We start from the raw sequence: 25,485 nt of genomic DNA, 5'->3' as shown, positions 1-25,485 counted from the left end.
CCCATGCTCTCTGCCCTCTTGGAGTCTGAGAGCTGGTAAAGGGGCTGGCAGGGACAGGTCCCCGGGACCCCCAGGACCGTCCACCAGGCTGAGCTGTGGACAGGTCCCAAGCTCCCTGGCCTGGCGCTGTCTTGGAATGCAGCCTCTGTTCTGCAAGCTGTGGGCACAGGCCCTCCACCCCCACCGCCAGCTCTGCTCGCCCAGGGACCTGCGCTGCAGATGCAGGGTGATTGAGTCATTTCTGCACACCACTGCTCACACGGCTCCCCGGGGACCCGCGCTCGCCTGTGCAAGCTGTCATGAGCTGTGTGTGCTCAAGTGCACCTGTGCATCACTCAGTGTGTGCACGTACTTAGTCTCAAGTATGCAAAGGAGTACATATGTGTGTAAGCATGCACACACGTAAGCAAACCTCTGCCCAGATGCATGCGTGTTAGGAGGACTGGTTAACTTGTTTGGCCTCCAAAGTGAAAAATAAAACACGCTGGTGTTAGCACAGCTCATGTTGGCCCAGCATCCTAGGGAGCTGCCTCCAGGGCTCCATCCACATTTCTATGGGGCAGCTAAGAGCACCCCACTTCCCATGTGCTGGGAGGAGCCCACCGAGGCCATGTGCCTTCCCCAGCCGTTCAGACCAGGAGACATGCTTTCAGAGATAACCTGGGCCCAACTGAGAACAGCCAGGTGGGCTTCAGTCCCACTCGGCCATTGTCTCCTTCTGCGACCTTCCCCTCTTCCAGCCCCTACCTCCAATCCTGCCTCATGAGGGCACAGGACCAGGTGGTCCCCAGGCGTCCTTTCAGCTCCCAGCATTCTCTCTCCCTGAGCAGCCCTGTGTGCGTAATAGCAGCTAACTTTTCTGCAGCACGTCCCGGTGCTGGGCACCACTAAGGTAAACTTGGCCAGCGCTGTGCCAGGTGCTAAGAGGTGTAATACGGAAGCTTGGCCCTCCGAGAGTTCAACTAGGCGCTGGGAAGACTAGCCCACCCAGACGTCACCGTCAGTCAGAAAACATACCTACGAGCAGTGACGCCAAGCTGAGCGCAGGGGCAAGGACAGTGTGAGCTGAGAAAGGCAGCGCAGCGGCCTCAGGCTCCCCTGGAATGGCGGCTCCCTCCCTGGGGCTGCCTTGGGACGGGCTTGCTTTGCCGTTTGGAGCCAAGCTTCTACATTTGTCGAGAGGGAGCATTCAAACAGCTGAAGCTCCTGACAGAACCCCTAAGATGTTGGAGTCTGAAGGGCTGCCAAGGGCTGCTAGCCTTCCTGTTACAGAAGAGGAAACTGAGGCCTGGCGGCCGTGGCAGAGCAGGGTCTTCTCCAGGCCCCCAGGCTGACTAGCTTTGCATCTCCTACAGGCTCTTGTCTGCTCGGACCAGGAGAGAAGCCCGGGGCCAGAGGCGACGGGGGCTTGCCTGCTTGAGCCCACTCTCCATTCAGAGGCAGACGGCGGTAGCAGGGCTGGGGCCATGGGTGCACCCGGGGCCAGGCCCGCACAGTCTCCAGTTGGGAGGGAATGCCACGGTGGGCACTGGAGCTGCCGCCTGGGAGGATTTGTAGCGACTTGTAAAGGCTTATAGGAATCCAGGCTCTGAGGAGGGAGGCAGCTGTGGCCAGCAACGCTCCCACGGTGGAGGGCGACCTCTGCTGGCCGCTGAACACCGGTCACTTCTCCAGACAGCCAGCGCGCAGGGAGCCTTGGAAGCAAGTGGGTGGATTTGGACAGTTTGGGTGGAACCAAAGGGATATCTCTTTGGGCGCAGTCACAGCCCGGGCGGGGGGCGGGGTGGGGGGGACTTCCAGGAGGCTTCCTTCTTGGTGGAGTGGAAGAAACAACATATAAACAGTTAGAAAGGCAGAGCATTTGAGTCTCAGCGAGCTGTGCCACCTCTCTGAGCCTTTTAGGACTAAATAAATTAGCAACGCACAGGACCAGGACTGGTGCCTGCACGTAGCAGGTGCAGAACTAATAGGGATTCCCGACCACCCCTCAGTGAGCGCCCTCTCCCGTGCCTCCTTTAGCCTACCCCTCTCTCCAGGCCTGGGGCCCTTAGCCTTCAGGTCCTGACCCCTCTCCTGCAGGGGCTGGAGCTGCCAGCCGCGTCTGTTCCTGATGTTAATAACCCTGATTTTCCATTGATCTCAGCAGTTTAAAAATGTCACCTCACCTGTGAGTGCCTGCATAACCAGCCAGGCATTCTGTTCCTTTATTATAGATGACACACAGTTGTGACCTATGACGTCTTCCCTGCTAGCTGCCACCCCGTCACTGGGTCTCACAGATATCCCCGGCCCATCTGTCCATTTCTTGGCTCCTCTAGTCAGGAACCCTCGCCTGGAAGGAGAGTGCCTGGGGCCTGGACCCAGCCCCCTGTGCTGTGTGGCTTTGGACGAACTCCTACAGGCCTCGGGCTCCCCCACACAAAACCAGCTGAGCTGTTAGGCTAGTGGGAGACGTTAAAGGACCTTTGGGTATTGATATTCGGAGAATCTTTGACTCTAGAAGCCAACTCCGACCAGCCACTGACTTCCAGGCAGGATGGCCACAAGCTCCCTGGAGCCCGGCCTGAGCTTGGACAGTTCCCTTCCTTCCCGCCTTTTCCGTTTGCTTCCTAGTGTGAGAACTGTGGCCCCACTGCCTCTGGGCCCAAAGGTGACTGCCTGGGGGCTCTGGACTCCCCATGCCTGCTGGGGGCTTCCCTGGGTGGCTCAAGCGCTCCAGAAATGATCTGTCAGTCATTTGGCAGGTGCCTTATCAAAGCCCTAGACCAGATGCTGTTTCCTTCCTGGGCAGAGCTCCTCTTAGAGATGGAGCTTGGTGAAGCCATCTGATCCCTCACCCTCACCATCTTCCTCTACAAATGGGGAATCGAAGGCCTAGATGCCAGAGAAGCCTACTGGAAGCCCCTCTGGGCACGTAGGCTCGTCAACAGTGCCCCCTGCTGGCCGCTTGGGTCGCCGCAGGCCCTTTGTCCTGGTTGGCTGCGGCCTGAGGACAGGATTGAGGCCTGCAGAGGCCTGGGCTTTCTTGCACACCCAGTGGAGCTGGCCTGGGGCAGTAATGTTGCCCTTTGGCTGGCTGTGGAGACCACTCCTTGATGGGGACCCTGGCAGCCAATGTGCCCGTGCCCACATGCTTTGTGTCTGGCCCCAGAGCACTTGCCACGTGAGTCTGGCTGAGGCTCTGTGCGTGTAAACTCAGCCCCTGCTTCAGGGACACCCTCGCCTCTTCCTTCTCCCCCAGCACACATGTTTACAGCATCAGAGAAACCTCCTGCAGGGGCCTCCCTGTTCCTGTACAATTTAGGCTGTGGTGGGAAAGCCGGGATTCTGGAGCTAGTTTCCACTATAACAGCGGTTCTCAGCCTGTGGGTCGCAAACAATGAAAATACATCCTGCATATCAGATATTTACATTACGATTCATAACAGTAGGAACATTACAGTTATGAAGCAGCAACGAAAGTAATTTTATGGTTGGGGGTCACCACAACATGAACTGTATTAAAGGGTCGCGGCATTAAGAAGGTTGAGATCCACTGCACTATACACTCTGAGCATCAGTTTCTTCATCTGTAAAGTGGGAGGGGGTAGAGTAACAGTGTCTATCTGTGCCCAGTGCCCGAAACACCTGACTGATAGGAGGAGCTCAACAAATAGTCACTTGGAAGGTGACCTGGAGTGAATACAGACTTAGACCAAGAGTTTCTTGAACATTGGAGGAGCTCAACAAATAGTCACCTTTAAAGTGACCTGGACCAAGAGTTTCTTGGACACTTAAACTTAATTCATTTTAATCTCTGCATGCCCCGTGACCTAGCCCAGGACCGGCACAGGACCGGTGCGGGAGAGCACTCGCTGGGAGAGTTGGAAGCAGCCATGGATGGGCAAGTGGGCACGAAGATGTGTGCGTGGGTGGGTGGATGGACAGGCATGTAGCTGGATCAATGATGGATGGAGAAGTCGGACATCTGGGTGTATAAATGTGTGCTAAGTGCGGGGAGTGGAGGGATGGTTGGTGGGTGGGGTGAGGGTAGAAGAAATAAATACGGGACATGCCTCATTGTGATCTGGATGGAGTGAACCCAGAAAGCACGTATCAGCAGGACAAGGCCCACGTGAGGCAGCAGCTCTGCTTTTACGAGCGTGTTCTCCAGGTTAACCCACACGGGGATGGTGTGGCCAGACACAGGTGACCTGCACCACTGTGTGCAGTGATGACATGTGGAGACGGCTTCGGCTTTATCACTCCAAGAAGGAGGCCTGGACTAGGGCCGCACATCTTAGAACAGCACCTGGTGGGGGCAGGCGATTCGTCCGTACCTTGGAATCCTGTGCAGCCATTAAAAATGGGAAGGCTCTTTATGTCTTGAGTGGAGTAAACTCTGATATATCATTAAGAGGGGGAAAAATCAAGGTTCGGATAGTGTGTGTACAATGCTTTCGTTTTCTGGTTTTTAAGGGGTGGCAGGGAGAAGACACGTAGATATTTGCTTCTCCAAGATGAGCCCCCCCCCCCACCTATGCCCCTCCGCCAGGAGACTGGTGGCTGATCCTCCCAGGAGGGGCGCCGGGCCTGGGGAATGGCCAGCACTTCACTGGATCCCCTTGTGGACTTTCTTGGTCGTGACCCAGGCAAAGAAGTTGTCAAGCGCAGACTGAGCAGTGTGGCGTGCAAAGCAGAGCTGCTTGGGGGAGGAGGAGCAACCTTGGTCCCCAGGCTGGCGCTCACGCTGGGGCCAGAGCCCAGGCATGGAAGCAGACAGGCATATGGGCCCAGTCCAAACACCCAGTTGCCGTGGGGACTTGGCAGGTCTCAGGACCTCGGTTTCCTCATCTGTGAAATGGAGATAATTGTAGTCTGTGAGAGTGAGCACGAGAAGTAAAGTGAGACACAGAAAGTGCCCAGGAAGTGGGGCCAGAGAGGAGGAACCTTCGGGGGGCAGTGCTCAGAGTAGCAGAGAGGCCTGGGCCATAGCCTCTGCTCCATGCCCCCGGTCTGACCGTGTGTCTGAAATGCCCACTGAGTTGTGGGAGGGCAGACCCACCCAGCACTGAGCACACTTCTGCTTTGGCCAAAGACCTGGATCGCTGAGCGGTGGGGACGCCAGAGCGGAACACTCCGCCTGTCCATCTCCTTCTCCACCTTTATCAGCGTGGCCCCCCTGCAGAGGCCTGGGGTCACCAGGGTCTTTGGAGCTGAGGGGCCTCTCCCACTTGGCTTCGCCGCCTGGGAGGAGTGGCACTCACGTTAGTGCTCCCACCGGCCATTCAGGAAGAGTGAGCCCGGTGGCCAGGACATTCATGTCCCCAAGACCACTCAGCCAGGGTCTAGCACTGTGCCACCGAATAGCTCCCTTCCTCTCTGTGAGCCTCAGTTTCCTGATCTAGAAAGTGGAGATGGTCGTAAGGGCCTCCCTCCTTCTTTCCCAGGAGGGCACGGGAAAATGGAGGTGTAGCGGTTTGTAAAGTGTGAAGACTCTAAAGTGTGGGGGTTTGAGGAGGCACCCGACACTCACGACAGGGTCACTGCACTTACACCAACAAGTGCAGTGGAGGTCGTCACATGGGAAGAGCCCGCCACACATACACGTGCTCATACACACACGTGCTCTCTCACACACACATGTTCACACACATACATGCTCACACACACATAACCACATCGAGTAGGCTAAGCCCTGAACTGGAATCTGAAATGAAGTTGCCATCCCATCACCACCACCTAACACACGCGTGTGCATAGAGATGCATGTCTGAGTGTGCGTTGCACGTCGCATGGTGGACACGCCTGCCCAGTGCTCACATCAGTCACCACAGAGAGCACCCGGGAGCACCTCCGTCCTCAGTCCAGATGGGGCTCCCAGGGCCACGCTTGGGGAGGATAGGCTGGGCAGCTGGGGCCTGGGGCGGAGGCCGCCATGGCTCGCAATGGGCCCAGGAACTTATGGCAGCCGCCGGGGCCAGCGCGGCAGTGTTGGGGTTGGAGGGTGGCTGTAAGGCTGGCGGGCCTGGCGCAACCCCAGTGACGCCCATGCTCCTCTCTCTCCACAGGCTGGACAACGTTCATGGCTCTCGGGTAGAACCCAGCGAAACGGCCAGAATGAATTCTATGGACAGGCACATCCAGCAGACCAATGACCGCCTGCAGTGCATCAAGCAGGTGGGTGTGTGGCCGGAGCTCACTCCTCGGCAGGGACAGGCAGTAGGGGTGCTGGCCTGCCCTGTAGGTGTGCATCTGGGGCCCAGGATGGAGATGATGCCTGGGGCTACCTGACCACCCATCTTGGGAGAGCATTGCTGGCATAGACCATCCTCACTGGAATCACACACACTAGGTTCAAATGCCAGCTCTGCCTCGTCCCTGCCCCTCTTCCCAGCTGTGCCATGCCCTCTCTGGGCTCTGCTGTGCACTCTGAGGATGCAGTAGGTGCCAAACTCCTTCCCAGACCTCAGCTCCCTTCCTCTGCTCCAGTGACTTCTCTATAAAGAAACAGAGAAGAAAGGGGCCTGGGAAACTTGATCATGTTACAGAAAAAGAAACGGAGGCACCGAGTGAGGAAGGGAGTAGCCTGAAGTCACAGCCCAACCCCACCTGCCAATGCTCACACCCAGCTCAAGAGGCGATTTGCCTGCCAGCAACCCGTCTGGATTGTTCAGAGGTGGGGAACGCTCACAGTGGGCTCAGAGACGCCCCCCCCCACTTTGAGAAGCCTGGTTGAGGCAGCCCCCCACGCTCCCTCCAGTGATGGCTGGGAGGGTTGTGCCCACCCTCTGAGCTTAGCCTCCCCGCAGCTCCTAGTGGCAGCATCTCTGCAGACTGCAGAATGTTATTTCACTCCAGGGAGGAGCCGATACGGGGAAGGGGTGTGGCTTTGATAGTACACAGACCTGAGCCCCATCCTCACAGCTCCAAGTACCCACCGTGCGTGTCCTTTTGTTTTTCGGTGTCTCCGTTTCTCTGTCTGTCAGCTGGGGCCGACAAGGCCCACCTGGTAGGAGCTGTGAGGATACTGTGGGTGAAGCGCAGGCCCCGCCCTGGCGCCTGGCAGGTGACAGCTAATGGTGGCAAGGCTGTCCTCCGTGTCTCAGCGATAGGGAGGGCAGTGCTGGGGCACGTCCCCCGGCTTCAGCGGGTTTGGCAGGGAGCTCAGGTAACCAGCGTGGGCCACTGGCCTAGCACCCCAGCTCGCAGCCCCCACCCACCCCCCTACCCCCCACAGCAGGGCCTCCCTGGGCTCCGGGGCCGGTGGAGCTGAGGCTGGTCCCGGGAATGAGGGATGTGTCCTCCCTCCCATTAGCATCAAGCAGGGCAATCTCGGAAGCCTGTGCGCAGGCTGAGGAGAGGAAATTGAAGAGGACTTGTTACAGATTGAACTCAGCCCGAGCAGCTCTCCCAAATGCCAATTACGCCTCTGTTCACGGTCACAGAATAGAAACCAGACGTGCGCTCCCTCCTCCCCGCTCCCTCCTCCTCCTCTGCAGGGCTCTGCCTTTGACCCAGTTTCTCCAGCCCATGAGGGTTGGCTGTGAGTGGCCTCCACCCCCCAACGATACAGTCATGCCCCCTGTGCATGAGACTGTGTGCCAGACACGCAGCTGCTCCTGAGGGCTGCTCAGCACTTGCCCTTCCTACCCCCGCCTGGTTCTGCGTCACCAGGAATCAGGGTGCCCTTTACTCTCGGGGTCCAACTCTCTCGAAGTGGGGTGCCCAGAACTCAGACTTACTAGCGAGCCTGAGTCCCGCCCTCACTAGCTACCTGACCTTGGTTAAGTTGCCACTTTTATCTCGCTTTGCCTGCGGAGTGGGCATGGTAACGCATGCCAGCCATAGAGTGCGGAAGGCCAGGGATCACGGCAGCTGCTCTTCCCAACCTGCCTGCACACCGTGTGCACACACCCACGGAGCTCTGTCTTTGGGCCAGACAGTGGCATGTTTGTGAGGGTGAGCAAGCTGTCCAGATGCTCTCCCTCACGATTCAGAGCTCCCTGCACCCTGCACGCCCCCTCCCACACCTCGGGTCAGACGCTCCCCAGCTGCCCCAGAGGGTGGCCGCAGCTGGCTGAGGACTGTTGATTCTCAGACATCCTGTACCCTAATCAGAAGAGAAAGGCGGGCAGGTCTGCATGCTGAGGATGATGGATGTGGCGGCTATGCCTACCTCTCTCTGGGAGGGCTCCAGGCAGGGGCCTCCAGCCTGCAGCCTCCCATTCTCCCCTCTCCGCTCTGCCCCTCTTCTACAGCAGAGTCCTCCCTCCCTTACCGCCCGCCCTGTTCTAGCCATCGCTGCACTCACCATCCCCCGCACCCTGCTGCCCATCTTCCCTCTGGGCCTCTGGCTCAGCTGCCTTTCCCCTTCTCAGCCTCAGGTACCAGAAGAATCAGTGCCCTCTACAATGTGCTCCACTCAGAGGTCACAGGCACATCTGGGCTTTACCTGCAAAGCCATGCAAATCAGCTCCTTTCTGCTCAGCAGCCTCCGCAAACCCCCGGTGCCCATCTCTGAATTCTAGTGCTTCCTGGGCACGCAGCTGCCTCACCCCTCCTGTTCTTTCTGCCTTGAGCTGTAGGCCCTGCAGGGCATATATCAGGCCCCTCATCAGGCTAAATTCCTTGGGAGCAGAGGGTGTGCCATATCCATCTCTAAGTCTAGCTTAGTGCCCAGGCCAAGGTGAGGCCCAAGTATGCTGGGGAAAAGGGGCAGGGGTGGACTGGTAAGTGGGTAGCGGAGGGAATGAATACATGGGTGGGTGGATGGACATGTGGATGGGCAGTGAGGTGATTACATGGTGGGTATATTTAGATGATGGATGGATAAATGGGTGAATGAATGGATGAGTTGGTGGTTAGATAAATTCTGGATGGATAGGTAGGTAGGTAGATGAGTGGATGGATGAGTGATGGATAAAGTAGTGAATGGCTGAATGGGTGGGTGGGTAAGTGGATGGATGGTTATGAACTGATTCATATTTGTGTGGATGGATGGATGGATGGATGGATCATTTGCTTTACAGGCTGATTGACAGGAAAAGGCATTCATCACTTGGTCTAGGTACCAATTACTGGTCTGGGCACTGATGTCCGCTACTCCTGTCCCAGCGGACTCAGTGGCCAGTGGATAGAGCCCAGATCTCCTAAGGAATTGTGGAGATGGGCAGGCTTCCTGGTGGGTGACGGGGGATTAGTGTGCTCCCTGCCACAGCCACGGGGGCCTGTGCCCGTGATTCAGATCTGTGCTCCCGTGCCCAGCCCATCCAAGGCTGGCCAGCCTCACCCACCAGCCTCTCCATGTGCCACTGGGACCTGTTCTGAAGTGGTCAGCTTGCTGGCCTGCACCATAGAGGCACCTTCCTTTGGACAGTTAGCTGCTCACCGACCATTTCTGTGCGGGCCTGGCCTGGTGCCATCTCCAGGTCCAGAGGCGGACAGAGCGTTGTTTCTATGCTCAAGACGCTCATAGAAGGAATAAGAGACAGTGCAAAGGTCTCGGCATGCAGAGCAGCAGTCACCGTCCCCTGGCCCTCCTCTGTGGGGGGGATGTCGTCAGGGGTATCGTTTCTGTCCCTTGCAGCAGCCCTGCGAGCTGTCATTACCCCCCTTTACAGATGAGGGATCTGCAGCTCGGAACCCACCGGGGCTGCGTGGCTCAGTGGCTGGTGGGGTTTGGCCCAGGGCTGTCCCGCTCACTTCACTACATCACTCAGTCTCTCCGTGCCCGCCAGTCCCTTCAGAATGGAAACAAGCGACCAGAGCACAGAGAAGCGAGGGGCTTGGCCAGAGCCGCAGAGCCGCAGCCACTGAAGGGGTTGCCTGACGTTCTTTCGACCAATGAGTTGTGCCCACAGGTGACCACTCAGAGCCCAAGCTGACGGCCCCTGAGCCTGCCCTCATAGGCCGCTTGTGAGCCCAGAGCCCCAAAAGAGGGTGCCAAGGGTGGGGGTGCTGTGGGCAGGCAGCTCAGAGAAGCCTGTGGCTGCTGCTGACCCTACTAATTGGGTGTGACATCATGTAAATAAACGTAATAACTCATTTAGCGAAAGGAGGCTGCTGGGCAGGGAACTGGCCAATTTTCCTGGCTTTCCTAGTGAAGCCCAGGTGCCGCCCGTGGCCTTGGAGGGGACCAGTCACCTCTGCGCACAAGGACAGAGGTGAGGAACTCTGTGCCCTCCCAAAGGGCGTGTTTCTATATGTGGAAGTTCCTCCCATGCGCTGCAAATGAAGCGCAGAGCTCGGCCTTTGCAGAGAGAGTGCTGGGTGGAGCCAGGGCTTCGAGCTGCGAGCTCAGCTGTGCTTCCCGGACAGCCTTGGGGAGGCGGACACGGCCAAGGGCAGCCCCACGCGGGCACACCCCATATGCCAGGCGCTTTGCCAGGGCCGTGTGAGCCTCCTCCTGTTGAGTCCCCACCCAGCCCTGTGACAGAGCTGAGTGGCTGCATGCTTGCCCTCTTCCTTTCCTTCATCTCCCCTTCTTGTTCCTTCATGGAAGGAGGATATTCTCATTCATTCCACTTTCTTCCACCCATTTTTAAATCTTGCCTTGCACAAGCCACGTTGTATAGAACAACAGTCATAAAACCCTAAGTGAAAGAAACGAGCATTTCCACCACCATCCGGTGACCTGCCAGGCCCTAGCTCAGAAGCTAGTAGGTGAAGGCAGAGTGTGACCCCAGAGGCCCTGCCCCAGAAGCTCACACAGCACATTCCGCTCCCTTCAACTTCTGGCACCTGCAGCCCTAAGAGCCCTCCCCGCCTTGGCACTGAGGCTGACCGTGCTGCAGGAAGGGAGGCTGCAGTCCCGGGGGCAGCTACTGTTCCCTGTGTCTCCCAGCACCAAGGCCACAGGGAGCGCAGAGGGACCACCTTCCCCTTTGCGGCTGTTTACACTCCGACCTCTGTGCACATCCACGAGATGACCCACCGGGGAACCCACACTTAGTCACCCCCAACGCAGGACTCCCAGCTTCTCCCCACCTGCTCCGTGATGCCGGGCTCCGCGCCTCACCCAGCGGGGCCTGGGAAGACACGGATATGTGTTAAGTCAGGGAGGGAAGGCCTGAGTCCGAGGCCTTGGCACCAGAATTGCTTCTGTTGATTAGACCTCTGACCAGGAGGGGCCTGGGCTCTGCTGGGACCCCTCCCAACGATGCCGACAGCCCCAAGCCGAGCCAGACTGGGCCCAGGAGACCAGAGGTCAAACAGCCATGTCCACCAGGCCCTGGTGTGACCACCTGGTTTTAGTCCACCTTCCCAGCCCCCTGCTCCTGTGTGACGTAGCTGTGGTAGCGTTTGCTCTGAAGCCACAGGTGGAGGGGGTGGGAGGGGGCTTGTCAAGAAGGAATCTCCAGGACCAGCCTATGTTGGCTCAGGAAAAGCTAACCCTCAGTTTTGGGAGCCAGATGGCACACTCCTGAACCATGCAGGGCCCACCTCCCGCACTGCCAGGATCCAGAAATCACTTTAATACCTACTGTCGTTGTCTTTCTCTAGACCTTGGTTTTCCTGCCTTTACAATGGGGTTGCTAATCCCCATCCTGCCAGGGACTGGGCTGGGGAAGGAGGTGCAAAGGGAAGCTGTATGAGGAGAAGTTGAAGAAAACGCGTTAATCGGGCCTTTGAGTCTCCTCTCCCTAAGGCCTGGGGTCTTCCCTGCTGCCGCGCTGTCTGCATCCCTGGGACTTCATGCTGTCTCCTTTCCCTCCCGCAGCACTTACAGAACCCTGCCAACTTCCACAATGCCGCCACCGAGCTGCTGGACTGGTGTGGAGACCCACGAGCCTTCCAGCGGCCCTTCGAGCAGAGCCTGATGGGCTGTTTGACGGTGAGTCCGCACCCTCCCCACCTGCACATGCGCAGAGAAGATGGCCGGGACCAGTATGCCTGGCCAGGGGCAAGGGAGGCCACAGGTGATGGGGGATGAGAGATGGGAAGACATCCTTGATGGAGGGGATGGCCTCTGTGCTCACCCCTGACATACATGCACCAGAGGAAACTGGTCAGATGAGGAGACACAGTCTCCATGATTATGTGGGTTCCCCACACTTGGTGAGAAAGGCCCGGCCTATTTTGGCGAGTTATAAGTCTGATGGGGTAAATGTTCCATCATAAGCAAAGCAGAGAGACTCTTGAAGGGTTTGCCCATCTACCCAGTCATTTGTTCATTGACTTAGGTAAACATCTATTGAGCTATTTTTATGGTCATCCATCCACTTAGCTATTCACATGAGCATTTATTGAGCTCCTATTACATCCATCCGCCTATCTAAATGAATACGGATTGATCCCTCGTTTATCATGCACAATCCCCTGTGAACCCAGTGATGAATAAGACTCTGCCGAGCCCGATTTCCTCTTCCGTAGAGGAGAGACATGGAAAGAGATGGCTGAGAAAATTGTGCTCAAGGTGGAGGAAACACAGAAGAGAAAGGGAGCTTTAACTGGGAGACGGGGTGGGCAGGTCACAGAACACTGAGAAAAGGGGCCACGTGACCATCTGCAGGAGTGTGGGCCCCCTGCCCAAGCCGCTGAGCGTAGCCAGAGTATCCCAGGCGCAGGGGCACGTGCAAGGCCCAGACGGGCATGCGAACCCGAGAACTGAAAGGAACCGAGCTTGGTCGGGATCAAGGATACGAGTTCAGCAGAGGCCAGACCCAGAGCTGGTGGTGCGGCTGGCCAAGCCGAAGAGCTTGCCGGCTGACAGCCACAGGGAAGGAGCCCTCTCGTGAATGTCCCCAGCCATGTGACCTGTATCAGTCAGTGTGAGGGCGGCCGCTCAGAGGGCCTGAGTCAGCTTTAAAGAGAATGTGGGGAAACAGATTGCTGGGGAGCCCCGCCACCCCAAGGCTTGGGCAGGAGAGACTAAGGTGGATGCCTGGCCAGGGGAAACAGTGGGTAAAGCCTCAGGGCATCACACTTCCTGGGAAGCTGCAGCCAGGAGGGAGGCGAAGTGAGAGGAATAAGGGACCACAATGACCATACGTGGGCCATCATTAGCAAGCACCTCTTCTCTGCCTGACACCGAGCTGGCCCACTGGACACGCCTTCCCACTGAATCCTCACACCCACTCTGTGCGGCTGGTCCTGCCACCTTCCCCAATTTATGGAGGAGGAAACGGAGACTTGTGACTGACCTCCCAAGGTTCCACCGCCCGTGAGCAGCAGACCCGGGATTCAAGCTGAGACCCATCTGCCTCCACAGCGCAGCTCCTGGCCATGAGGCAGGCCAGGCAGGGATGCCGCCAGGACCCTCCCAGGCGCCTCTATTTGTCCAAAGCCAACACCATCTGGCCCCCATTGGGAACACCAGGCCAACTCGGGCTGCCACCGGCATTGCCCAGCAGCCCTCCTCAACCTCCAGCGCACTGGGCTCTCCCTCCCTCCCTGCCCAGCTCCCTTAATCCTCTTTGTGGGGATCCTGGTTCAGGCTTAAGTCCTGTGGGCAGGGACAGATGTTACAGAGGCCCTCACTCCCACCCCAGCTGCAGGCAGCCAGAGTGAAGGAGGTGGGCATCACCCATAATACATGGCCAGACAGGCCGCCACGTTCCCCAGCACCCGCCCCGAGCCTGGCCCTGCCTAGGACGTGGGGCTTGCAGCTGAATCAGAAATGACCCTGGCTGGGCTGGACTGGCAGGTGGGCATGAGATGGCCAGTAACTGGCTCTGCCCCGGCCTTGTCATTCATCCATTCATTCAGTAAATACTCATCAAGTCCCTGCAGGGGGCCAGGCCCTGTGCTGGGCACAGAGGGCGTGTGGTGAGTGTCACAGGCAGACCTGTCTCCCACAGCTAACTTTCCGGTGGGAGGTTGACACTGAGGACATGCACCCGTGAGAAGGGCGGGGTAGTGGTCAGGAAAAGCCTCCTGCGGGGTGACCTCCAGCTGAGACCTGATGGCAAGGAGTCAGCTTTGATGAGAGGGAAGGGTCCGCAGGCAGAGGGAGCTGCTAGTGCAAAGGCCCTGAGGCTTGATCTGTTCAAGGTACAGAGCACGCGGAAGGGGGAAGGGTACAAGATGAGGTTGAAGAGGAAGCGGGAAGCAGCTAACACAGGCCAGCAAGCCAAGCGAGAAGAGTTTGCATATTTGAAGGGCGGTGGCGAGTCCTTGAAAGGTCTTCAGCAGATGAGTGATGGGATACGATTTGTGTGAGGATAGGAGCTCTGAAGAGGAGCATCCTTAGAGGGTGGGATGGAGGGATTGTGGAGGGCTTCCTGGAGGAGGAAGTCCAGGGGGGCCCCTTAGGACAGGGGAGAGACTGTGCTTCCCAGGCAGGGAACACTGGACAAAGGCACAGCGCTGCTCTGCTGGGCCTCTCCTCATTGCACCCCTGCTTAAGGCATATACTTGGTTTAACAGTCGTCTTTGCCCCCACTCCCCCCACCTACTGCTTAGTCAGAAAGGGGTCCTGGGCCCACCAGCCACAGCTGCAGAGAGCCGAGTCTGACTGTCCTTGGAGCTCAGTAGAACCAGTGGAAGAGAAAGGTGAGGTGGAGGGACACAGAAGACACCCGCAGTGCCCGAGGCACTTTCCTGGGCACTGCCCCCTTGCATCCTTATGCAGACCCTCCAAGGTGGGCAGAGAAGGTATCATCACCCCTGTTTTATAAACAAGGCAACTGAGACGGGGAGCAGCTGGCTATAGTCTCAGCTGGTAACGCTGACCACCCCCCAGGTGCCCCAGGGCCATTCTGCCAGTCCTCCCCTCCCCCGGGCACCCTTAGTCCAAGCCCTGCCCACGGAGAGGGATGGGTTGGGGAGGTCAGAGATCCCAAGGGCCCTAGCCGGTAAGGCTGTCCAGGCCCCAAACACGTGAACCCCGCCCCATCCAGGTGGCAGCCTGTACTTCCCAGGTTGCCACAATCCCCTGGGTGACTTCTGGGAGCAAATTCCTCTGGATCCGGCTTACTTAGAGGATATCAATTAAAAACCACTTAGCCGCGGGCAGAAAATGGACACATGTGTGCCATGCTGCTTCCAAGCTGCTCAAGCACAATTCAAGTGACTGGCTCTGGGCCCATTGGGCCCCGGGCAGGCCTCTGCCCACCCTCCCCTTCATGCCCTCTGACCCCAGGATTCAGAGCAGGAGCCTGGGGCACCTCCCCACCCTCAGGACCAGGTTTTTCCTGATGGTGCTGACTGCTCGCTCCCCAGCCCCCCATCTTAGTGACAGAGCCAGGATTTTCCTCTCGGTGTCCCCCTCGCAGTCAGGCCTCCCTGGACTTGCTCCCTCTTCCTCCTGTTAGAAGGCTCAGGGGAGGGGAGGCAGGTAGAAGGTGGAAGAAGGAAACCGAGACCAGTTAGCACAGCAACAGGGGCCTCATCTCTCCTGTGAGGAAGTCCCCGCAGCCTCAAAGCCCTCACTGCCAACGCCCTGGGCGGACGTTCACACACACCGTTCGTTGAACTCTGTGCTGGCTGTCACCCTTGCAAGGAGGGCATTTTGTACCCATTTCACATATGAGGTCACTGAGGCCCAGAGAGATTAAGTCACTCGAGTGACGTAGAACAGCTAGTAAGTGGCAGAACCAAAGTCCAGTCTCATGCCTTAATCCAAAGCAGCAGCACAAAGACCAGCCCAGCCCTGTGCTGAGACTAGTAGCGAAGTGCCCTGAGGGGTTAGGGTACAGCCACGAGACTGAACATGGCTGTGGAAATGGAGGTCATCCTCAAACCTTCATAGGAGAGGAACCCGAGGTTCAGAAAGGTTGTGTGACTGAGCCGTAGGTTGCACAGGATTGGGTGGAGCGGGATGAGCACGCAGGCCCTGCATGCCTCCAGTTCCCTGACTGTTGGAGTCAGAAGGGGCTGGCTGTGTGTCTGGCCCCCAGGGGAGCAGATACCCTTCTCTAACCTCTCCCAGGCAGCCTGTCCTGCTTCCTGGCCAGAAGGCTCGCCACTTTTCAAAGCAACACACTCCCTTCGTGGGAGTTACATATTTGCCACACGACCTGGAGCACACCCACTCTCTCGAGTCTGGGCTTCCGTTTCTCTCTGTGGCCTGAGTGGTTGGATTTTCTGACCTGTCAGTCCCCCTGGCATGGGGTCGGGGTCTCAGCCAGCCAGCCTGGGGAGCACCCCACACCCACCCTCCCGCCCGCTGGGATGAGCTGGGTGGGCCCCGCAGCCAGCAGAGGGCAGCAGCAGGAGGCTGCTCCCCACAGCCTTTGTGGAGGAGGGGCCCTCCTCCCAGGGGACCGTCAGGGAGGGTGCTGCCCATTTGTGGGGAGCAGGCCTCGGAAACACGACAGGCTGCTCGGCTGGGTCCACCTCGTGGGACTTTCCCAGAGTCCTCAGGCTGGGCCCAGAAGCCGGGGCACATGCGCCCTTTGGGGTCACAGGGTCCAGCTGAGCACGCTCGCCACACCAGTGTTGTGTGACCTCCAGCGAGGTTCTGCCTTCTCCGGGCTTCAGTCTCGTCAGTGACTCTTCTACAGGCGGGCACCCGGGGGACTTGGTGGCATGCTCCTGCTCCTCTGAAGGGTCGGCCCAGCCTGCAGGACAGCCCTTGTACCAGCCCCAGGCCCCTCTTGCTCCATTTAGCTAGTTTTTCTTTTTTTAAAACCAGAACAACAGGATTAGTCAGTATTGGCTAAGCAGTGGGACCTTTACCTTCCTGCCCTCAAACTAGGGCCTGAGGGTGCTCCAGGCCAGGCTGGTTGGAAGCTGTGGCCTTAACCCTTTGTGGGCTGAAAAAGAGGCCCTCTCCTGGCAAGAGCTGACCGTGCATGTGGCCTTGCTGCCTCGGGTCACAGTCTGGCCCTCCCGTGGACCTTGGGCTGTTATTTTACCCTCGGTTTCCTCATCTGTAAAACAGAGATGATAACACCCCCCTCGTGAGCCGTTGTAAGAATTTGGCGCATCTCTGCTTACAAAACGTTTACTCAGCCCTCAGTGCCCGGAGCCAACTCTCTCACTATACTGTTCGCCCGTGTTGACATTTCCCATAAACAGCAGCCTCACTGATGCTCCAGTCCAAACGGACTCCCTGTGCAAACTGCTCACACCCCAGGGCTCTTCTCCCTGGGGAGGGCTCTGCGCAGTGTCTGTCTGCAGACCTGTCTGTCTGCCATAGAGTTAGGGGCCTTGTGTTCCTGCTTGAACATTGAGACTCACCGTGAGGACAGCCCTGCTCCGGGGTGGCCCAGAAATTCTGGAACATGGTGGGGGAGGGGGGGTGAGAACCACAGTACAGGAGAGAATAGAGCCCGTGGGAAAGAGGCCCCGGAGTGTCCTGGAGGGATTTAAAAAGAGCTGTAGGAGCAGGATGGAGCAAAGACTTTGTTCCCAGGGGCTTCTGTTTGAGGCTGGGAAGCTGAGCAGACATTCTAACCTGAGGAAGTTGTGTTTCCTCCTTGCAGGGGGTTCCCAGGAGATGGGGTGGGGGGGGCGGGCGCCATTCCAAGAGGCTCCGGTGGTCCTGGGAAGGGGATCCCCACTCCTCCCTGGTTCACCAGGGATATTCTCCAGGGCCTGCATTATTTAAATGAAAGGGTCGGCCTAGATTAGTGGTGTTCCCACCCTTTTAGTCCTGGAGCCCTTGTAAGGACCCCTAAATAGAGAACACATGATGGGGAACTGTTCTAATGGCCTCAGGGGCCAGGCCCAACCCCCTGGCACTTCCCGTGGGCCCTCGGGAGCAGGTGGTCTCTAGGGCCTGCCGGTGAGTCTGCCTCTCTCAAGGGAGAGCCCCACCTCTGGACTCCTTTCCCAGTCAGCCAGGGCTGCCCAGCTGCTTCCTGAAGCGACTCCATTTTCCAAGGTCCTTTCTTCTTAATAAGGAATCTCATTTGCCTGCTGTTAATGAGGAAGGCGGGCAGGAGGGAGCAGAGCTGGCAGGCACAGGACACCTGGGAGTGGGCGGGGAGGGAGCGGTGCCTGATGGCCGTGAGCCTGTGGGCCTGTGGACCACTCGCAGGGCCCCCAGAGCACCCTGGCCCACACCGCTCCCCAGGACAGCCAGCCCTCCTGGGCCCTCCCCGCTCCCTCCCGGGCCTTCCCCGCTCCCTCCTGGGCTGTACTTCTAGGTTCACGGGAGATGGTGGGACCTCCAGGCTCCGGATACGCAGCTATTGGCAGTGCCCTTATGGAAGCCGCCTGTGTGGAGCGGTGCTTGGCCCTGGAGACTGACAGGCCGTGCGGGAGAGTGTACAGTTTCTGGGCTGAGGTCCGAGGGCTGCAAGGGGCTTGGCCCAGTGCTGAGCCGCGAGGAGTGTAGGAGTGTCTCTCTGGGCGACTCCAAGCTGACACTCCACGGGAGCCCAGTGTCCTAAGTCAGTGTTTCTCCTTCTGGGCAGATTCGAACTCGGGGCGGGGGGTGTCAGTGCTCTGGGAGGGGACCTTGCTTGGAGGATGAGGGTAGCAAGGCCCTGAGACGGTGGGTACAGAACATCTATGATGATGGCGGGGAGGAGGTGGGCATGGGCCTCCCGGAGTCCGGGAAGCCTGGCGTGGAAGATGTGCTTGTCCGTGTTGGCTGAGTGACTGACGAGGCCTCAGCCTGCCCGCCTCACCCATAAAATGGGCACATCTGCTCCTTGGGCTCAGAGGCCTGAGGTAGGCAGTGACTCACCCCACCCTCCCTTCCTCTCTTGCTGGCAGGTGGTCAGTCGGGTGGCAGCTCAGCAAGGGTTCGACCTGGACCTCGGCTACAGACTGCTGGCTGTGTGTGCCGCGAACCGAGACAAGTTCACTCCGAAGTCTGCCGGTAGGTGACCCCTGGGGGCTCCACGGACATCATCGGGATGTGGGAGGGGAACTGGACTCTAACCGGGGGCTGTTCGCCACCCCCCTTGGCTGGTGCCTAGGTTTACCCAGATGTGGTGTGAGCCTCCAGGAGCAGTCGGGCTCAGAGCCCGTGGGCGGGACTTGCTCCTTGTCTCGGGAAGTATTCTTACCTTCAGGGGCACTTCAGAGCTAGCAGGTGGTCCAAGGCCCACCAGACCCCAACAGCAGGCTAAAGGGAGCCGTACATTGTCTCATTTCATCCCCACAGTGACCCCTGGGCATGAGCACTGGGATCATTCCCATTTTATAGATGAAGAAACTGAGGCTTAGAGAAGCTGAAGAGATTTCCCCAGGTCACTCAGCTGAAAAGTGGCCGAGCTGGGATTTAAGCCCAGGTCTGTACTCCAGAGTCATCATTCTTAACCCTGATACTCCACGGTAGTCATTCAAAAAACTGGTTAAATAAAAATAAATCAGCACATCCAGGCTTCTAACAGGGACCTCATGGCCCCCTCTTAAATAGAGCCCCTGAAGCAGGCCGGCGGCATTCTGTCTGTGAGGGCTCCATGCCCACCAGACAGACACGGCTGCACACCCCGCCATCCTCATCGCTGAGGCAGGGGTGCAGTGCAAGCTTTACCACTCCAAGGTCCTGTCACTACCCAGCCCGGCCCCTGCTGAGCGCGTGGTCTCTGAGCCTCAGCTCCTCTCCCCAGGAAGGCAGGAATGACCATGGGACCTACCTTGCAGTGATCACTGTAAGTTCTAGAAGTTTGTACAGCACCAAGCATAGTGTCTAGCTGTTGTTAACATTCTTACCAAGTCAGAACAACTCATTGAAAAAGAAAAAAAATCAGTGATTTCTCCGTATAAGGATAAAACAGACGTTTCCTCTGAGTTCGTTGATAGGTCTTTGGAGCAGATGTAGAAAGAGCCTTAATGGAAGCATGTAAAGGGCGTCTCGTGATGTGTTTTCCTAAGTCGTAACCTCTTGAGTGAGGGTTGGGCTCCCTCTCAGGTCTGTGGCTGTCATGCACAGGGTCGTGGGCACCTCTGAACCGTGGGGCAGGGTCTCCTTGGCCAGTCGCCGCTGTGGGATCCTTGGTGCGCCGGCCTGGGCTGAGAAGTCGCTGTTGTATTGAACTGCTTGGCAGAAATGCGCTGTGAATCTCATAAGTGATGTCTGTTCCTGATGGAATCTGTAGTTTTCGTAATAACTTAAGTCAGTACAATTTTGACAAGGTAAAAATGGCTACTTTTCCAAAAAACACACGCATCCATGTCTCTGTTAAGCACCTGCTCTGCACAGGCACCTGGCCAGGGCTGGGCTACATGAGAAATAAAACAAACTCAGCCCCACCTTGGCAAACTTGCAGTCTGGAGCAGGGATTGGCGAACTTTTTCTGTAAAGGGCCTGATAGTCAATAGTTTAGGCCTCACAGTCCATACGAAAGCCACCAAAGGCGATATGAATGAGTGTGGCTAGTTCCAATAAAACCTTTTTCACGCAAGCAGGTATAGGCCATGGTTTCCTGGCCCCTGGTCTAGAGAGAGAGAGAGAAACATTGATCAAATAATCACAGGTGTATGTGCATTTGTGTATGCGTATGTATGCATCTGTGTAAATTTAAGCTGTGGTAAGTGCCATGAAGGAAAATTCAGGGATGCCATGAGACACTTGGGGGTGGCGGAAGGCTGGGTAAGAGTTGAATAGAAGAAGGAGAAAGAGCTTCCTCCCAGGTAAAGGGAACAACCGTCTGTGCAAAGGTCCTGAGGTAGAAGGAAGCATGGCTTTTGGCAGAACTAACAGCGGTGGTTCCAGAGCCCAGAAGCAGAAGTCAGCAGCAGTGAGAACCCACGGGGCCTGTCTTGAGGATTCTGTCTTTGTTCTAAAAGTAATGAGAACATGGCTAAATTCTCATTTTGCAAAGATTGTTCCAGCTAGAAAAGAACAGGTTGCAGGGGTGGGGTGGGGGGCAGGAGGGGAACTGGTTGACAGATTGCTGGGGACATTAGGACGAGGATGCTGGTGGCTGGACCAGGAAGGCTCCACTTCTTGTGGAGTTGGGTGGAGACAAGGGGATGAAACTAGAACAGGGCTAGGGAACATCTGGCACTCGGCCATATAAGGCCCTCGAATTTTGGTCTGGCCCTGCCAAAGCATTAGGGCTGAGTTAATTAAATGTTTGACCACATATAGCAGGCTAATTTTTAAGTTGATAATTTTGCCTGGCCCTCAAATGATGTTATAAATATCCAAATAGCCCTTGGCAGAAAAATGGTTCCCCACCCCTTACCTAAAGGATAGGTCAAAGGCAAAACCAAGGCAGGAAAGCATGTCAAAGGGTCAGGGGTAAGCAGGAAAGTGGGCTCCCCCAGAAGCCCCAGCTTTTCCCTGTCGCGGGGAGAGGTCAGGCCCCATGCAGCCCTCCCTCATGGGTCTCTTATGGCCCTGCTGATTCGTGCTGGGTGCTCCCCGATCTTGCTGCAGCCCCAGCTTTGTGAGATGGGGTATGTCCCACACCTATGAAGGAGGGAGCTGAAACTCAGAGAGGCCTTGTGACTTGCCTGTTGTTACACAACTCTCCTCTGCTCCTTCCCTGAGGCTCTGTGGGTGCATGACCTGTGTAACCCACCTCTGGTACAGCTGTGGGGGTCCCCGTGGCCACCCTGCCCACAGCTGGGCCTGCCCAGGCCCCTCCCAGCCAGGCCTCTGCAGCTCTAGAACGTTCTCTGTCCTCAGAGCCCTTGCAGCCAGCGTGTGCTGCCTCTCTGCCCTCCAGTCTTTCAGTCTCCATCTGGGCTCCCACCATGTCTGATTGGCTTGTGCAATTTTCACCCTCCGGTCTCTCCCCTCCTTTTTCTCTGGGGGTCTCTGATGTTGTCTGTCTGTCTGTCTCTGTCTGTCCTTCCCTTCCCTCCGCCTCTCAGACTTTCTCCTTGGTGTTTGTGTGTGCACACATGACTGTGTGTGAGATGGTGAGTGTGTCTCGGGGGGATACATTAAGGGGTGTGTGTGTGTGTGTGTGTGTGTGTATCAGGGGAGCTGTATCTTTGTGTGTGTGTCTCCCCTTCTCTCCCTGCCTGCCTTCCCCACCCCTTCTCCTGCTCCCTCTCCTTGTCTGTCTCTCTTGTCAGGAGGCCAAGCTGGGGCCAGATGAGGGCTGGTGGGATGAGATCATGCAGTAAGGAGCGGTGCTTTGTCAGGAGGGATGGCGCTGGGCTGGGCTGGCTGTGCTCGCCAGCATTGGTGGGCTCTGGAGCTGGAGCTCAGGCCTGGGGGCAGTGCTCTTCGTGTGTGAGTGTGTGTGTGAGAGAGGGAGCGAGGGCGAGAGAGAGAGAGAGAGAGAGAGAGAGAGAGAGAGAGGGCAGACACTGCAGCAAACCGCCAAGTCAGGCGTCTCCACGTGGGCCCCTCAGATACCCAGCCCCCAGCTCTTTGTTCTGGTGCAGCCTTTAGCCTGACGCTCGCACAGAGGAGCAGGCGCACACGCGGCGGGCAGGAGCCTCCTCCCTGGCAAGGTCCTTGGGGGCCAAGCTGCTCCCTCCTCTGCCTTGGTACGGAAGGTCACCTGGCCTGTCCCCCAGGACTGCAGCATGCCCACCCGCCCCCACTGCCACTGTGTGCCAGCCTGCAGCAACTTGGCAGGCAGCACAGAAATGTCAGCCTCCTCGGCACTTGAGCGGGCCCATGCCTGCTGGCTCCGTGGGCGCCAAGCACCAAGCAGTCACCACCGCCGAGGTCCCCAGGAGCCCTCTGCGTGCCTCAGCTACTGTCCAGCTTGAATGCCCGTGTCCGCTCAGCTGACCTCTGTAACAGCCCAGCAGCATGTTAAAGTAATAGGAATGCCAGAACCCAAAGGATGGGGAGCCCGGGTCCAGAGAAGGAGGGCTGCCCCTGGTCACAGCAGGGCAGACAGAGCCTGGACGAGAGGCTAGGGTGCAGGGGTGTGTCCTCGTGCCCTGCCTGTCTCCCTGGGACAGGTCAGTGATGACGGGGCTGTCATCTGGGAGATGCGAGGCACGGGCTGGTGGCCGAGTGGAAAATGTGGAGAGAGCAGCAGGTAGGGGCTGCCAGGGTGTCTGGGCAGCATCCTGGGAGAGGCAGCCTGTATGTGCCTGGAGAAGGAAGGACGAGGGAGCAGAGAACTCAGGAGGGGAGTGGGGGCTGAAAGAGGCAGCCCCTGAAACCCAAGGAGAGGAGCTCAACCTTCCCAGTGAGCAGTGGAGAGGGTGGCTTCAATCACCCGCCGTGAGCTGGAGGTGGCCCACCAACATCTGAGGTCCTACCGCAGGTAGCTGCCTACGTTGGCTCTTCACTGTCCAGTCACATGCCTGCTTTTCAGTGGGGACCTTGAATGCACGACTCACTGGTGGTGGCTGACCCGCCGCAGGGAGTGCCATGCTCCCCCCTTGTCACCCACTGAGCATTTCCCACAGTTGGACACACCCAGGCCCTGTGGGCATGTGCGTTTCCCACCTCTATTCCAAGCACACCCTCACCTCCCAACACAGCCGGAGCCCTGGACCAGGAGAGAAGCCCCACAAAGCGGGTCACTTCTTGTGTTGACCAGCATCTGCTTGCTTCGGTTTTTCTGATGAGTTGACAGCGCCCAGGGGAGTGGCAGCAGAACCTGGGAAGGCGACCGAGACACGCCCTGGGCCCTAGCCAACCAGGGAGGTGAAGAATCAGGATGTGGTGGGCCCTGCCTTGCTCCTCCTGGCTTGGGAACCACGCAGGGGGTGCCCACACAGGTCTCTGTCCGACCTGGAGCCCTCAGCCCCAGGGGCTTCCACAGCAGTCCGAGGGCTCAGAGACAGACCCGGCCCCACGGTGAGAGTCCCGCCTCCTTCAGACGGTTGGGGTGGACCAGGGCACAGGCACTGGGGGCCAGCCGGGTCAGTTCACCGCCTTTCCCCAGGCTCCTTAAGCAGGAGAAGGTGGGTTACAAACCCTCTGTCTTTGAAAACAATCCTTGCTCCCACCTGGCTGAACGAGGTGGCCTATCTCCCCCTTCACACATCCCCCATGGCCTCCCTATGCCCCCCCCCCAACTCTTGTCCACCCCGGAGCACACAGCCAGCTGCCTTCCTGTCACCATCACCAGGGAGGACAAATGGCCTCATTCAGGAACACCCTGCCAGATCTGTCTCTCTAAGACAAAGCTGTGCGCAGCTCTGCGTGAAAAACGGCATGCGGCTGCCCGGCGAGCAGGCGGGATTGGTGGGTGCAAATTGCAAGGGATTTGTTAACGCCTGCGGCTCTCCCAGAGACAGTGGACAGGCAGGCCCTCCCTTGCCCTTGAAATGCCAGGCTGCCTGGTTGGGCGCCTTGTCAAGGCCAGGGACAGACTTCCTCCTGCACATCGGCCCCCACCCCTCCTCATGTGAGCTCTGCAGAGCTGGGATGTGGGGGAGGGACCTGCCCTGGCCCCTGCACTGCAGGCAGGTCCTGCTCAGGAAAGGACTCTGGACTTTATCGCCGGGCCCCTGGGAACGGACTTGCAATCAGCCCTGTTTAATGGACCAAACCTTTCACGCGCTCACCCCCTGCCAGTTCAGTTGGAGAGGCCACTGCGCCTCTGAACAGCATGCCCATTTTATAGAGGAGGAAACTGAGGCTCCAACAGGGAAAAGACAGACCCAGGTCACATGGCTTCCCAGGGCTGGAAGCAGGACTTGGACCTCTGAGTGACCTTGAGCAAGCAGGTGGGGTAGGTTGTCCTGGGCCAGTAGCCCCTGGCTCTCCTCCCCTCCCCCAGCTCCCTGAGGGCTGAGGCCTGGGATCCAGTGGCCTTTTGGAGAGAAAGAACAGTGGGAGGAGCCCATGTGAGGGAGGGTTTGTGGACACATGGTTCCCAGGCTAAGGAATTGGGGGGAGGGGTGGCTGTGATGGTCCCTGGGGTGTCCGGCGTGAACAGCCAGGAGGGCGCAGTGCCATGGAAGGATGAGAGCAGGCATATTTAGAAAGAGCTTAAGTCCCCAGAAAAGGGAGCTGAGTATTTCTATGGCCACTCCACAGCCATTGAAAACGAGCTCTCCCAAGAATCATTGCCATTCGGAAATGTTTATGACGTTCGTTTTTTTAGAAGGGAACAAAAGGGGATGTTCGGTATGACCTCAACCAGGTACGAATACATAGAAGACATATATTTATGTAGGCACAGGAAACAGAAAACGGAGGGGATATACCCAAACGTCTGCCTACAAATATTGAATCTCTCAGGTCGGGTGGGGGTGACTCGATTCCGCACATTTTCTCAGGGAGCACGGGTTCTGTTTTTAAGCAGAAGCAGCGAAGGTCGTTGTGGGTTCTTCCCGAGTTTGGCTGGAGTTGGCAAGGGCGGGGGAGACAAGAGCGCCCTTGTCTGCGGGCCGGCTCAGCAGTTTTCCCAGTGCCGGCCTCTCTGGTTCCCCAGAGCCCGGGGCAGGCCTCTGCTCGCGGGGAGGCTGCTCTTCCTGTCTCCACGTCTGCTGCAGGATTAGCTCATTGCTGGCTCCCCCACGGAGCTGGGCTGTGCAGGGGCAGTGCTGCCGCCGAGGCCCAGCTGCTGCATGTCTGCTGTCCAGACCCGTCCTAAGTGAGGATGGGTGGCCGACTTAGACATCCGCCCCTGGCGGGGGTGCCTGGGGGCCAGGACCCTGACAGGCGGTGCAGAAGCCTCTCGACATGGGGCTGCCTCTCTTACCTGCACTCGGGGACTCCTCGCCCTGGCCCCAGGATTGGAACAGGGGTCTTCGAGGGACGGGAGGGATCGGAGGCACATG

At 57.9% G+C, this 25,485-nt stretch overlaps 1 protein-coding gene across 5 annotated transcripts in view; it reads left to right on the top strand.

The window, feature by feature from the left end:
* Window positions 1-25,485, top strand: part of ZMIZ1 (zinc finger, MIZ-type containing 1) — a 182,973-nt gene that overhangs the window by 69,985 nt on the left and 87,503 nt on the right. For all 5 annotated transcript variants that reach the window (XM_006754809.2, XM_015571944.1, XM_006754810.2 and 2 more), the window contains 3 exons: window positions 6,051-6,159; window positions 11,702-11,815; window positions 18,592-18,697. In XM_006754809.2, the coding sequence (XP_006754872.1) occupies window positions 6,100-6,159; window positions 11,702-11,815; window positions 18,592-18,697 (280 nt within the window). In that variant the 5' untranslated portion in view covers window positions 6,051-6,099. The remainder of the gene's footprint in view (window positions 1-6,050; window positions 6,160-11,701; window positions 11,816-18,591; window positions 18,698-25,485) is intronic.

This window comes from Myotis davidii, unplaced genomic scaffold (genome assembly GCF_000327345.1).
Source record: "Myotis davidii unplaced genomic scaffold, ASM32734v1 scaffold513, whole genome shotgun sequence".
Taxonomy (NCBI): Eukaryota; Metazoa; Chordata; class Mammalia; order Chiroptera; family Vespertilionidae; genus Myotis; species Myotis davidii.
This window is presented reverse-complemented; position numbering and strand designations above follow the sequence as displayed.